Genomic DNA, 12514 nt, shown 5'->3' with positions numbered 1-12514 from the left:
TGGTGTTCCCTGGGGTCACCTCATTGAATTGTCTTCAGGGAAGATGTGCTGACTTAGCTGCATCTGCAAAGGAGCTGGGAGGGGAGGGGAGAGAGTCCCCAGAGAACGTACACTTATACCCCCTTTTTTGACCCTCATGTGTTCCAAGTCCCCGATGAAAAGCAACCTTCTCTGGGCTCAACTTCATGATCTGCCAACAGGCCCAAGAAAGCAGCTGGGCCCCCAGGTCATCTCTGCCCGCATCAGGGACAATTAGGAAGTTGATGGTTGCTCAGGAGCCGGACAGCCCAAGTTGCCTGAATCTCTCTCTCCATCCTGCAGTGTCTGGGAGATCATTGGCCAGGCCGACGGGGGCCTTTCGGTGCTGAGGACCTTCCGTCTCCTCCGGGTTCTCAAGCTGGTACGGTTCATGCCGGCTCTCCGCCGGCAGTTGGTGGTTCTCATGAAGACCATGGACAACGTGGCCACCTTCTGCATGCTGCTCATGCTCTTCATCTTCATCTTCAGGTAGGAGGGGTCGCTGGGCCTGCCTTGCCTAGTTATCTGGTTGGTGTGTTCCTCTCGGTGCTGCACCAATTAGAGTGACACAGATCCCATTGGCCCAACGCATGGGAATAAAAATGGCCTCTCCACGTAGTGACAGGCTGGCATTCTGCAGATCAATGTCCCCCGGGCCGCCTCGCTCCTTCTGCATCCTGCCACCCAGGAGACAAATGAAGGATGCAAAGTGACAAGCATGACACAACAGTGCCTCCCTCTTTGTTTGTGATAGCTGGCAAACAACAGTGAGACTCCTGCATCGGAGGCCAAGGATGGCTCCTCTCCAAGTAGGGCGAGAGTCTTCCTGGGTTGACATGGACCCCATGAAAAGTACCAGAAAAGGAACTGTGGGAGGGGGGGTGTTCCCCCAGAAATGTACATCTAGTACAACATTCCTCAAAGGGGAGGTAGAGTTTTGCAATCCGTGAAACGTTTCTAGAGAAAGTCAAATAAGGTTTTGCAGACTCCCGGTGGATAAAGAGGCTAATTCTGACACCCTTTGTGTTTCTCCAGTCTGGTGCCTCCCAGCTCTCTTGTGCTCAGCCAACAGGGTCTTCTGTCGTGCTGACAGGAAATTCTGGTGAGGTCCAGGTTGGAGAAGACAACACTACTGAACTCATCTTTCCTAGTCAGCAATCTGGAAAATGTCCTGTTTCATTATTACAAATTTTGGATTAAAAATTTACAAAGGGCATAAAAATTAGCACACACTAAGAATAGGGAAAGGGAAAGGAAAGGGGTAAAAGTGCAAAAAGAAAGAAAAGGAAAAATTAGAAAGAAGAAAGATATTTCTGATTTCCTTTGCAGAAAAATACAATTGCAAAATTATCTCTTCTTTGACTACAGAAAAGACAACTTTCTTTCTATTATCTGACCTGAGTTATTTCAGTCTGCTGTTCAAGATGAAACAGGAGCCAGAACCTTTTCAAATATCCTCTTCAAATAAGCTGTTTGCCTTTTCAACCATCTTCTCTCACTCTCTCTCTCTCTCTCTCTCTCTGTCTGTCTCTCCTTCCCCTTCCCCTTCACAGCATCCTAGGTATGCATCTTTTTGGGTGCAAGTTTGGCTTAAGGACCGAGACAGGAGACACCATGCCAGACCGAAAGAACTTCGATTCCCTGCTGTGGGCAATTGTCACCGTGTTTCAGGTGAGGTCCTCCAGCTGCCTGTTTGACAAGGGCGGGGGTGGGTGGGTGGGTTGCTGTGTGTAAAACATCCCCAACCTTTCCAGCAGCCACAGCTGACCCTTCAATGGCTTCAGGAAGCTTCCCTATTTAAAGGCAGAATATTGAGGCCTCCCCAAAGACAACAGCATAACTATTCCAGAAGTCTGCATGGTGGACTCTCCTTATTTCTGCCCACGGGGTCAGTCGTCAGGCAGGCTGGTCCAATCCCAGTTGGAAATCATTCCAGAAAATTTAAGATGCCCCCTTGGCAGCCTGTTATCTCCAAACCTCCAATATGTAGGTCAGCATTACAAATTTCATGCTGGCAGGGGAATTCTGGGGTTTGAAGTCCGCCCATCTTAAAGTGGCCGAGTTTTGAAAACGCTGCTATAGAAGATTAAAATAATTGAAAATTCTCTGGAAGTCAGGAAAATGCGGAGTCTCTCCCCCCTCCAAGGCCCCCTGTCTAGATAAACAACCACCAAGGATTCAGTAATTGACTGCTGGGAGAATCTGCCAGCAGCTCCGTGTCATTTATGCTGTCACTCTGTCCATCTAATAGAGAGGCTGGTGCTGTTTTCCTAGCAAAGTCTCGCAGCTAACTAAATTAGGCGCAAAAAAAGACCAAAGCTAAACTTGATGTTCCTTGTCAAGGTCAGTGAAAGCTGTTCCAGTGGGGGGGCTGGGTGAAAGGAAGCCTCACTTTTGGTTCCACGATGGGTTTGAAAACAGATATCTTGGTTAAGATTAGGCTAGTCTGGGGAGAGAGGCTGATGCTTTCTAGAGCTCGGTTCCTGGGTTATTCTTGGTCACCTTCCATACCTGCCGACAGGAAGAAGCGTGAGCGATAAGCAAAACTGATCTAATTAGCACCATTGTTAACAATAACCAAACCCTTGCTATTTGGAATAGAGACAAAGAGCATTTTGCTCCCACAAAAAGTTTCTTTATCTCCCGTCCTAATGCAAAGCCCTCATTTGCATTTATGATCAATGGCTCACCGTTTCAGCAAACGTTGTGAGTCATCAGGGAAAGGACAAGCAGGAAAGCAGGAGAAAGAAATGACTCTGGGCAATGAATCATAGATAGATAGATAGATAGATAGATAGATAGATAGATAGATAGATAGATAGATAGATAGATAGAGATAGAGATAGAGATAGAGATAGAGATAGATATAGATATAGATATAGATATAGATATGTTTTCTTAAGTTTTCGGGGTACTTACATGTATGGTATTCAGCTTTGTTCGGATATTTTCCCACATCATTATAGTTGTGCTTTTAAAGTTGTAGCAACGTTTCAGCAGAATCTCATCTGCCATCATCAGGCTTCTGTATTGTGTTCGTCTGATTCTGTATTGTATTCGTCTAAAGCCTGATGATGGCAGATGAGATTCTGCCGAAACGTTGCTACAACTTTAAAAGCACAACTATAATGATGTGGGAAAATACCCGAACAAAGCTGAATACCATACATGTAAGTACCCGTGAAAACTTAAGAAAACAAATATATATATATGTATGTATATATATATATATATAGGTGGCAATCAGATTTGGTCTCAATTTGGTCAATAGCAGGAGGGAAATAAGAAAAGTTTCATCTCGGCAACCGACCCACATATGAGCTGCCAATAAGGGGAGAGAGTTTGGGAAAGGGAGGAACCTGTGACAATTAGATCCACCCAGAAGATGGAGTTGGTCCTTGGTGTCTCACTTCAACCTCAGCTGGTGAAATGGTGAGAGATGTTCCTGGGAGGGCAGGAAAGCCTTAGTGGGCCTTCATTCCTGGGAGAAAACTGCTAACCAGATGGGTCTGATCTAGTACATTTTCTGAACATGCACAAGAAAGAGACTCCCCTCAAAAATTATCCAACAAAGGAGGTGTTTTAGATTCTTACCAGGTTCCTTTCTTTGGAAACACACACATTGAAGGAGCTATGCAGGCAGAAGATGCTACACCAAAAGGATTTTACCTGTGAGACCACTTGGAAGGACTAACGACCAAGCATGGAAAAACATAGTGAAACCAGAAAAGAGAGGCATGGGTTCAGATGTCCTTCCTGTCCCAACTGCTTCTTTCAGATCCTGACCCAGGAAGACTGGAACGTAGTCCTCTACAACGGAATGGCCTCCACCTCCTCCTGGGCTGCTCTCTACTTTGTGGCTCTGATGACCTTTGGCAATTATGTCCTCTTCAACCTCTTGGTCGCCATCCTGGTAGAAGGTTTCCAAGCTGAGGTAAGGGATCCACAAATGGCTGGTTGGATTTTTTTTTGCTAAGTGACTTTAATGATCACATTGTGTTGCAGCTCCTTATTTATGAATGGTGTTATCGTATTGTCATAACACTATATATACTGGGCATTCATTTCAGTGGCACAGATATAAATGGTAAGAAATCCCAATTATCTAAACATACTCAGCAGGTATAACAGGCCATGGTTGAACTTTCTGGCCTGGGATGAGACAGTTGGGCTTATCTCAACAGTTGGTTAAACAAATTTATTTTTCAAAATGTGTCTGCAAATAGCCAACTTCCCCCACTGACGCCTTCTAAATAAGGTGACTACAAATACAAAAATGTCTAGGTAGGACGACATATTTCAAAATATATTCATCAAAACTCACGGACAGCCATGGTGTTCATTGTCAGTCATCTAGGAAGATCATTTTTCAAGCAAAAGTCACAACATCAAGAAAATCACTTGGATATGAATGTCCAACTACACTTTATGGAAGAATTCCATAAGAACATGTTCTTCAGAAAATTCTTTCCTACTTGTCCTGGTCTAAGCTTTCCCACTTCTGACATCTCTCCAAGATAAATCCATAGCACGGGTTTTCAGCCAGAGTTATGTCCCCATTTCCACATCAGAAATATAACCCATCACATCACATGTTATCAAGGAGCTTTTATGAAGTCATTAGCGTATGGAAATGAAGTTAGAGCCTTACCTGCAGTCAGCCTGCTGGAGCGAAGAATGATGATTCAGAGAGGGCCTTTAATCACAGGCAGGAGGAGAATATTACTATGTTTTCCCAGCTCAGTAAGAACCAAGTGGCCATTTACCATCTCCGAATGCCCAACTGCCTTTCTCAGAAGGATGAGAAATTGCTTTGCTCTTCAAGGCACAAGTCCTCAAGGAGCATCAGGGGAATGAACGGAGAACAGGTAGAATTATGCTCCCCTCCTGAATTCTTCTCTCCACTTTCCTCCATGCATTACTGGTGACCTCCAGTTTAGACTTACTTTAGACTTACTTCAGCTACAACAACAAAGGGGCCTGCCCAGGATCCTGAAAGAAGAAACTCTGAAATAAGATGACCATCAGGTTAAAAAAATGGAAACAGAGCAGGAGGCCAATTTGAGAAGCAAGGCAAAGCTGACAAAATGGAGCAAAAAGTCCCACATGGAGCACACCTGATGATTGGAAAAGACTCGGTTGATCAGGAAGTCCAATCCTTCCGGTCCAGAAGCTCATAAATGTCCACTTGGTAATTGCCTATGATGAATAAAGTCTTCAAAAGCTGAACTTGCAGACAGAAGATAAGATTTTTTTAATAGGATCCAAGTCAACACAGGTCTAACGTTAGAGAGCAATCATGTGTTCCCCCAGCTTCTATTGTGCATTTAGTATTATTCCATTCTTCCTCTAAGGGTGAAGACCTGAGTCCTTCTAATAATTCCTCTCCTCTCCTGGACCTGCTTTGGCTGGCTTTGGTTCAGTTGTCTTCCTGCAATTGCCTTCACATCTGAAGCCTGCCTACCAGATTTTCCAAGAAGATCTTCCTTTGGAATTCCTCCATGAGAAATTATTTTGCTGGAGAAAACTCCTGCATCTTAACTCAGGCTGATTGGATTAAAAATGGCAGCAGCAGCAGCAGCAGCAGCAGCGTCCTTGGCCAAAGGCTCCATTAAATTTAGTTCCAGCCACTGGCAAATGGACTGCAACTGCGGCAACAAGATTATTCCTTCCTGCTCTTTTCCTCCGAGAGAGCCTCCCTCCTTCGTGGTGGCACTTGTGTCTTCATTTCATTCTCTGCTACCCATCAGCCTCTGGCCAATTTGGCTGAGAATTCAGCCTCTGGTTGGCTTCCATCTGGGGAGGCTGGTTGACAATTGTATTATTTGTCGGGGCCCTTCCCAGGTTCTTGTGAGTGCAGAGTTTTTGCTAGTTATTGATTTCCTGTTCTTTGAAATCGGCTCTGGCAGCTTCGGCTTCTTTAGCCACTCGAAATCTGTTCTCTTCATAATAACTAGAAACCATAAAGTTAGAGAGCAAACTCATTCAAAGCTTCCTTTTTTCCACAAAGTGGCCAGTTAGATACTCTTGGGAAACCCATAAGCAGGACAACTAAGGCAGTGGGGTGTTTGACGATTGTGACGTTCAGTTTAATAACAGAATAACAGAGTTGGAAGGGACCCTGGAGGTCTTCTAGCCCAACCGCTCCAACCTCCCTAATCCTCATGGCCATTGGCTTTGAGACAACACATGGGAATTCCAGGCTGGGCTTTCCTCTCTGACAGTCGGTGATAAAGGCAGAATCAGTGCAGAAGTCAACAATGGAGCTCACCAGGGATGGGAAAATGCTGTCAATTCTCTCCTAGCTCTCTCTCTCTCTCTCTCTCTCTCTCCTCTCTCTCTCTTTTAAGGTGTTGAGTAATACCCAACATTTTGCAGCTTGTACCCTTTCGGGATGTTGGGGTTGCAACACTCAATATATTTTTTTCCCAGGTGAAAGTTGCTTCAGCCTTCCCTTCTCTTCCAAAACTCTTTGCGTGCTCTCCTTCCTTGTAGCCCCCACATCTCCCTCTCCTGTGGTTCTACCATCACAGCCCTGGATATATTTTGCAACCTTCGAAGGAGCTGATATCAGAATGCCCATCTCATGAGCCATAGAAAGCAGGGCTCTCCAACCTTAGCAACTTTAAGACTTGTGGACTTCCAACTCCCAGAATTCTGCTGGCTGGGGAATTCTGGGAGTTGAAGTCCAGAAGTCTGAAAGTTGCCATGGTTGGAGACCTCTGCTATGTGGCCTGAAGGAATGTCATTAGGGCCAGCCTGCCCCAATACATTGTGCTGTGACCCAAGGAACACACTGTTCCTCTGCTTTGGACCAGTGCCTGCTCTTGGCCAGGGTCTCCGTGGACTCCCAGTGCTACAGACCCATCCTCCCAATTTTCTCCACATCTGTGCTCAGAGATAGCCAGGGCAACAGCCAGAAGAGGTCGGCACAGGGTTCTCTGGGATGGTGGCCCAGAATTTCTGGGAACACCATGGCCCTATCTGCCACCCACAGTTTCATTTCCATCTCTTCAATGGCTTTTCCCTAAATAAGCAACAATAATAACCGAGGCCACCAATCAGAACAGTTCCACCAGCCCCACAGCTGTTCTCCTGATCTCCATTCATCCGCCGAGTCTCCAGCATTTTTGGCTTCTTCCGCTTCTCTCCCAGGGATTGGGGTTGGCAGCCACCACCTGGAAACATTCGACTGCTTGGCTGGCACTGGACAAGCAGGAGGGGGCACTTTTTCAGGAGAGGCCTAGGGTGCCCTTGTCTCTGCTTGCTCCAGACACCGCTACACACTAAGCGCCTTGAGTTGGTTGCAAGTGAACAGCTAAGCAGAGGAGAAGATGCGGTCCAAGAACCAGGGGTCTTATTGAGGTCCAAATTGGTTGACTCCGCCGCCCCGGAAGCAAAACATCCTAGCTCCAAATATGAGCCAATTCCCTCCCTTTCCTTCCTTCTCAGATGTGTTCACAAGAATGCACCCCCTTAATTTACTCAGCAAAATAAGTTACTATTGCATAAGCTGTAATGAAGAGTGGTCTTCCAGATTTTCCAGTCTCTTGGCCACATAAATGGCAGGATTCTGCAGCCCTGTTCTCTGCTCGGCATAAATATGTAATTATGGGCTTGGAGAATCGCAGGGGCGGGAAGAGGTTTCGGAGGTGGTGATGATGCCCCTTGAAGCTGTGATTTAAATGTCCAGCAAATCCTATTCTTTTCCTCTTCAGAAAGAAGCCAAAACAGCCGTTAAGTAGCAGGAAAGCCCTGTCCATTGGCTCCTTCCTCCTTGGCTCTCTTAGGTCAAGTGGCATTCGGGGTGTTGAGTGCCATGTACCCCCAGATCCAGAGATTGCAACCAGATGCATGGTTTAGGCGTGCGCACAGAGACCTGTGTCAAATACACGGTTTTGCATTCTGATTCTACCTCCAGTTTCTCTGAATGTTTTTAATATTTCTGATCTACCTGTTCATCAGAGGAAGCTTTGCAAGCAGACCTGCTGCGCAGACAAGAGGCCGCCTGAGAATTTTGATCTGTTTCGAAAAGGTCCTGAGGCAGATTTATGTGGAGGATCAATAATATTGACACTGAGCTATGATCTGAGGGAAATTGCGTGCAAAATATTCTGCAGAAGGTACGTGTAAGTCCACCAACAATTGCCAAGATGGATAAATCAGGTCACAGGAAATGTTGGAGATGGTACAGAGAAAGAAGACTCTTTTTTTCCCCATCCGTGGTGGTGAGATTAAAAAAGACCCAAACAAACCAATAACACAAAGTACTGGAAAGAAATGCAACCATGAATATTTTTATTTATTACAGATGATCCCAAGGAACATAAATGAAAAATGCAATTTATTAAGATATACGTTGCTCTGGCACAACACTGGTAAAGAGAAGCCTTGCTATCAATAGGATGGAATAACTGAAATAGAAGAACACACAACAAAGGAAAACAGAATGGCATTTTATTTAATTATACATCTAATTTGTGTAGCTTATCAATATATATATATATATTTTCTGGAGGTTTTCGCTGGTATTTGTATGTGGATCTTTGGTTATTCGGGTTTTCTCGCAGAATTGGAAGTATCTAGGAGAAGTTTGATGAAGTCTCATTCATCATCTTCAGGCTTGTGTCTTCAGCTTTGTGCTTCTCAGAGTTTTGTGCTTCAGCACAAAGCTGAAGACACAAGCCTGAAGATGATGAATGAGACTTCATCGAAACTTCTCCTAGATACTTCCAATTCTACGCGGGAGAAAACCCGAAAAACCAAAGATCCATATGTATATGTATATGTATGTATATGTATATGTATATGTAAATGGTACAGAAAGCCTTCGATCTGCGAACACAATAGAGCCCAAAATTTCTCTTGCTAAGTGAGACATTCCTTAAGAGAGTTTCGCTCTGTTTTACGACCTTTCTTGCTACAGTTGCTAAGTGAATCACTGCAGTTGTTTCATTAGTGACACAGTTGTAAAATGAATCCGGCTTGCAAAAGGGGATCCCGTGACCCCCCTGGGGCCCTGCCACTATCATAAGTACGAGTCAGCGGCCAAGGGGAGGCTGCAACGTTCGTAAGTGTGAAACACGGTCCTGAGTCACTTTTTTCAGTGCCATCGTAACTTCGAAAGGTCACTAAATGAATTGTTGTAAGCCAAGATTTTCCTGTGTTCCATTTCCAAGGAGAAGCCTCCGCAAATTCAAGCAGGAACGGCTCCCCTAAACCCAAGGTCCCGCAGGCGAGGGAAGCTCAGGCAGGCAGGCAGGCAGAATGTGGGATGTTTGGAAGGAAAAGACCTTCCTGGCAAAAGAGGATCTTGGGCTCTTCTGGGCCTAGAAATAGGCCAGGAATTGGGACGTTCATGAAATGGTGGAGAGGGGGGAAAGTTCTCCCCCTTTGAGTGCTCTGACCTGCAGCATTTAAATTTGGGAGGCTAAACAACGATCACAAGCTAGCGGATGGGACAGGCACAGGGTAGAGGACGTCTCGTAGCAAGTAGTGAGAAATCTGTCCCCAAATCTCCTGATTTCTCAACAGGAGAAAGAATTGTTGCGCGCAAACTCTCAGGAGGGTCTATTCCAAACAGACCTTGTGTTTTCCAGGAGGAGTTAGGAATGCTAAACCAAGGAGCCGTGAAATAAGCATTTAAAAATAAATAAATGTTTGCAACCCCTCCTAGGACAAAGATTTGGTTTCTGGTTCTAGGCAGCTCCGTTCACCTGGCATAATTACCAATTATTCGCCAACCATTTGTCCTATTTTATTTTGGGGCCATTTCAGGGTGACGCCAACAGATCTGACACAGATGAAGACAAAACATCGACCAACTTTGAGGAAGAGATTGAGAAGCTGAAGGAACTCCATGCTTCTGGTAAGGAGGGAGGGCTGGCTGGGGAAGGCAACCCTTGAGAGGCTTCACTTTCGACCAGAGAGGAAAGATCAAAGCTCTGGACATCCAGGCAAGGAGGAGAGGTTCACCTTGGGAGGGTCATCAGAGGAAGCAAGAAGATCGGGCCCACCAGGACCTCACTGCTTGCTTCTCTTCTTCTTTCCCCAAGAAATTCTCTACTGTCCCTCAGAGAAATGGACAACCATTTTGTCCAGAGTGGCCTGGAGTTGGGCTAGAAGTGGTTCACGGACAGGAGTAGCTCCAGAACATCTCCAACTCTGGATTAGTTTGCCCAGAGATTGCTGAGAAGGTCCTGTCTCCTCCCTTGCAGAGATGAAGATGTATTCACTGGCCGTCACGCCCAACGGCCACCTGGAGGGCAAGGCCAGCATGCCCCCGCCCATCATCATGCACACCGCAGCCACCCCCATGCCCACCCCAAAGGGCTCCCCACACATGGACTCCGCCTACCCTTTTGGGGACTCCAGGAGGGGCAGCAACATCTCGGTGGACCCGCTCGGCTTTGACCAGAAATCTTTGGTATTTTCCCAAGAAGGAGACCGCTTGGCAGGGCCGGGGAGGGCCGGGGAGGGGGAGTGCTCTCCGTTTGGGACAGGTGGGTGCTGAGAAGAAGGTGGAGGAGAAACCTCCAGCCAGGAAGGCCTGGTGCTTCTTTGAGCTGAGAGGATAAAGTAGGACAGAGGTCTTCTCCAGCCTGGCACCCTCTGAAGTGGGGACTACACTTCCAAGGGTTCCCGGCCAAACCCTGACCTGGCCTCCTCCCCTCTCCCAGTCCAGCCTCCGCAGCTCCCCCTGTGCCAACTGGGGCAGCCGCCGCTCGAGCTGGAACAGCCTGGGCCGGGCCCCCAGCCTGAAGAAGAAGAGCCAGTGCAGCGAGCGGGAGTCCTTGCTCTCGGGGGAGGGCAAAGGCAGCACGGACGATGAAGCCGAGGAGGCCAAGCTCAGCACCCTCAGCCGGGGCCCCCTGCACCACCGGGCCGAGTCCCTAGACTTCCGAGGTGCCTTGGACCTGCCGGAACTCCTCCAGGTGCCTGGGGTGCACCCTCCAGTAGCCATGCTGCCCCTCGAGTACCAGGACTGCAATGGCAAGATGCTGCAGGTGCCCAGCGAGCTCTACCTGCACCTGGACAGCCGCAAAGAGGATCCCTTCGACTACGATGACAACATGGAGGATGTAAGTCCAATGTTCTTTGGCTCCCCCTCCCCCTTCGGCTCTCCCGGGGGGCAAGAGGGCCTCCAGCCACTCCCACCCTCCAACAACCTCTGGAGTGGTCAAGGGTGGCCTTTGGGGGTTGGTGAATTTTGCCCTCTTTAAGGTAGGAAGGGAAGACCCCACAAAAGGAAGCCCCTTCTACATTTCTACAATCCTCCAGCTGACCGGGGACAGCTGCCCCTCCCAAACCTGCGAAAATTTGCAACCCAACCCAGCCATGATGCTGGGTTCAAGCTGCCACTGCCTGTCAGACTTTAAGGGAGATATTAGACAGTGGGTGGAAAGGGATGCCTGCTGGGATTAGATTTCCCAAGGGGGCTTCCTTTCTTTTCTTCCTCTTCCTCCCCCCAGAGTTTCTGCTACAGAATCCGCAAGAGCTTGGAGCCCTACAAGCCCAAATGGTGCAAGAATCATGAGGACTGGTCCCTCTATTTGTTCTCCCCTCAGAATCGGTAAGGGCTCGTTCTCCTGTGGGGCGCTGGCCATTGGGCTGAACCAAGCAAGTCTTAATGTCCTTCTTTGGACATCTTTTCTGGTATCTCAAGAAGGGTTCCATACACCCCATCTTGGTCTCCTCAAGGCCAACATACAGAGTAAGGAAGGTGACCTTGATGGAGGTGTGCAAGAGCTGTTGTGTACATAAAATGCAAGAGCTGTAATGGCGCAGTGGTTAGAGTGCAGTACTGCAGCTATTTCTGCTGACTGCTGGCTGCCTGCAATTTGGCAGTTTGAATCTCACCAGGCTCAAGGTCAACGCAGCCTTCCGTCCTTCCAAGGTGGGCAAAATGAGGACCAGATTATTGGGGGCAAAAGGCTGACTCTGTACATTGCTTAGAGAGGGCTGGAAAGCACTGTGAAGCGGTATATAAGTCTAAGGGCTATTGCTAAAACAAGGAGAAGCTTTTTTTTTTTAAGTCCGGAATATCTAGACAACATTTGGAAGAGGCTCAAACTGACCCCTCCCTACTTCACTCAACTATAAATAAGAGGCGGCGAGGGAACATCCCCAGATGTGCAAGATTGAGGTCATCCTCACTAAGTAGACCAGACCAGAAAATGATTGTAAACTGATTACTGGATTACTGATTTATTATTGATTACTTAACGGACAATAAAAGTCATCAGACTGTCCAGGAAATTTAAATCAAGGCAGGGTAGTAAACTGATGTTGAATGTCCCTGTGGAACAGACCATATAGAGCAGGGGGTCTCCAACCTTGGCTACTTTAAGACTTGTAGAGTTCAACTCCCAGAATCTGCTTTGCTGGCTGAGGAATTCTGGGAGTTGAAGTGGCCAAGGTTGGAGACCCCTGGTATAGAGTAACATAGATCACAGGGGCTGTATCAGGTTCCATATGGGGTTTTCCTGGATTTCCC

At 47.1% G+C, this 12514-nt stretch overlaps 1 protein-coding gene across 1 annotated transcript in view; it reads left to right on the top strand.

Annotated features, from left to right (window-relative positions):
* The window catches only part of LOC113422377 (voltage-dependent T-type calcium channel subunit alpha-1H), a 125534-nt gene that overhangs the window by 89923 nt on the left and 23097 nt on the right, over positions 1–12514 (top strand). Inside the window, 7 exon segments of the mRNA XM_087942303.1 lie at positions 322–507; positions 1572–1689; positions 3797–3952; positions 9796–9886; positions 10236–10444; positions 10698–11099; positions 11490–11590. Of these exon segments, the coding sequence (XP_087798429.1) occupies positions 322–507; positions 1572–1689; positions 3797–3952; positions 9796–9886; positions 10236–10444; positions 10698–11099; positions 11490–11590 (1263 nt within the window).

This window comes from Notechis scutatus, chromosome 12, assembly GCF_049901735.1.
Source record: "Notechis scutatus isolate UNSWTSFEM ecotype Mainland chromosome 12, rNotScu1.2, whole genome shotgun sequence".
NCBI classification, from domain to species: domain Eukaryota; kingdom Metazoa; phylum Chordata; class Lepidosauria; order Squamata; family Elapidae; genus Notechis; species Notechis scutatus.
Note: the sequence above shows the minus strand (reverse complement) of the source record. Positions and strands in the feature narration are given on the sequence as shown.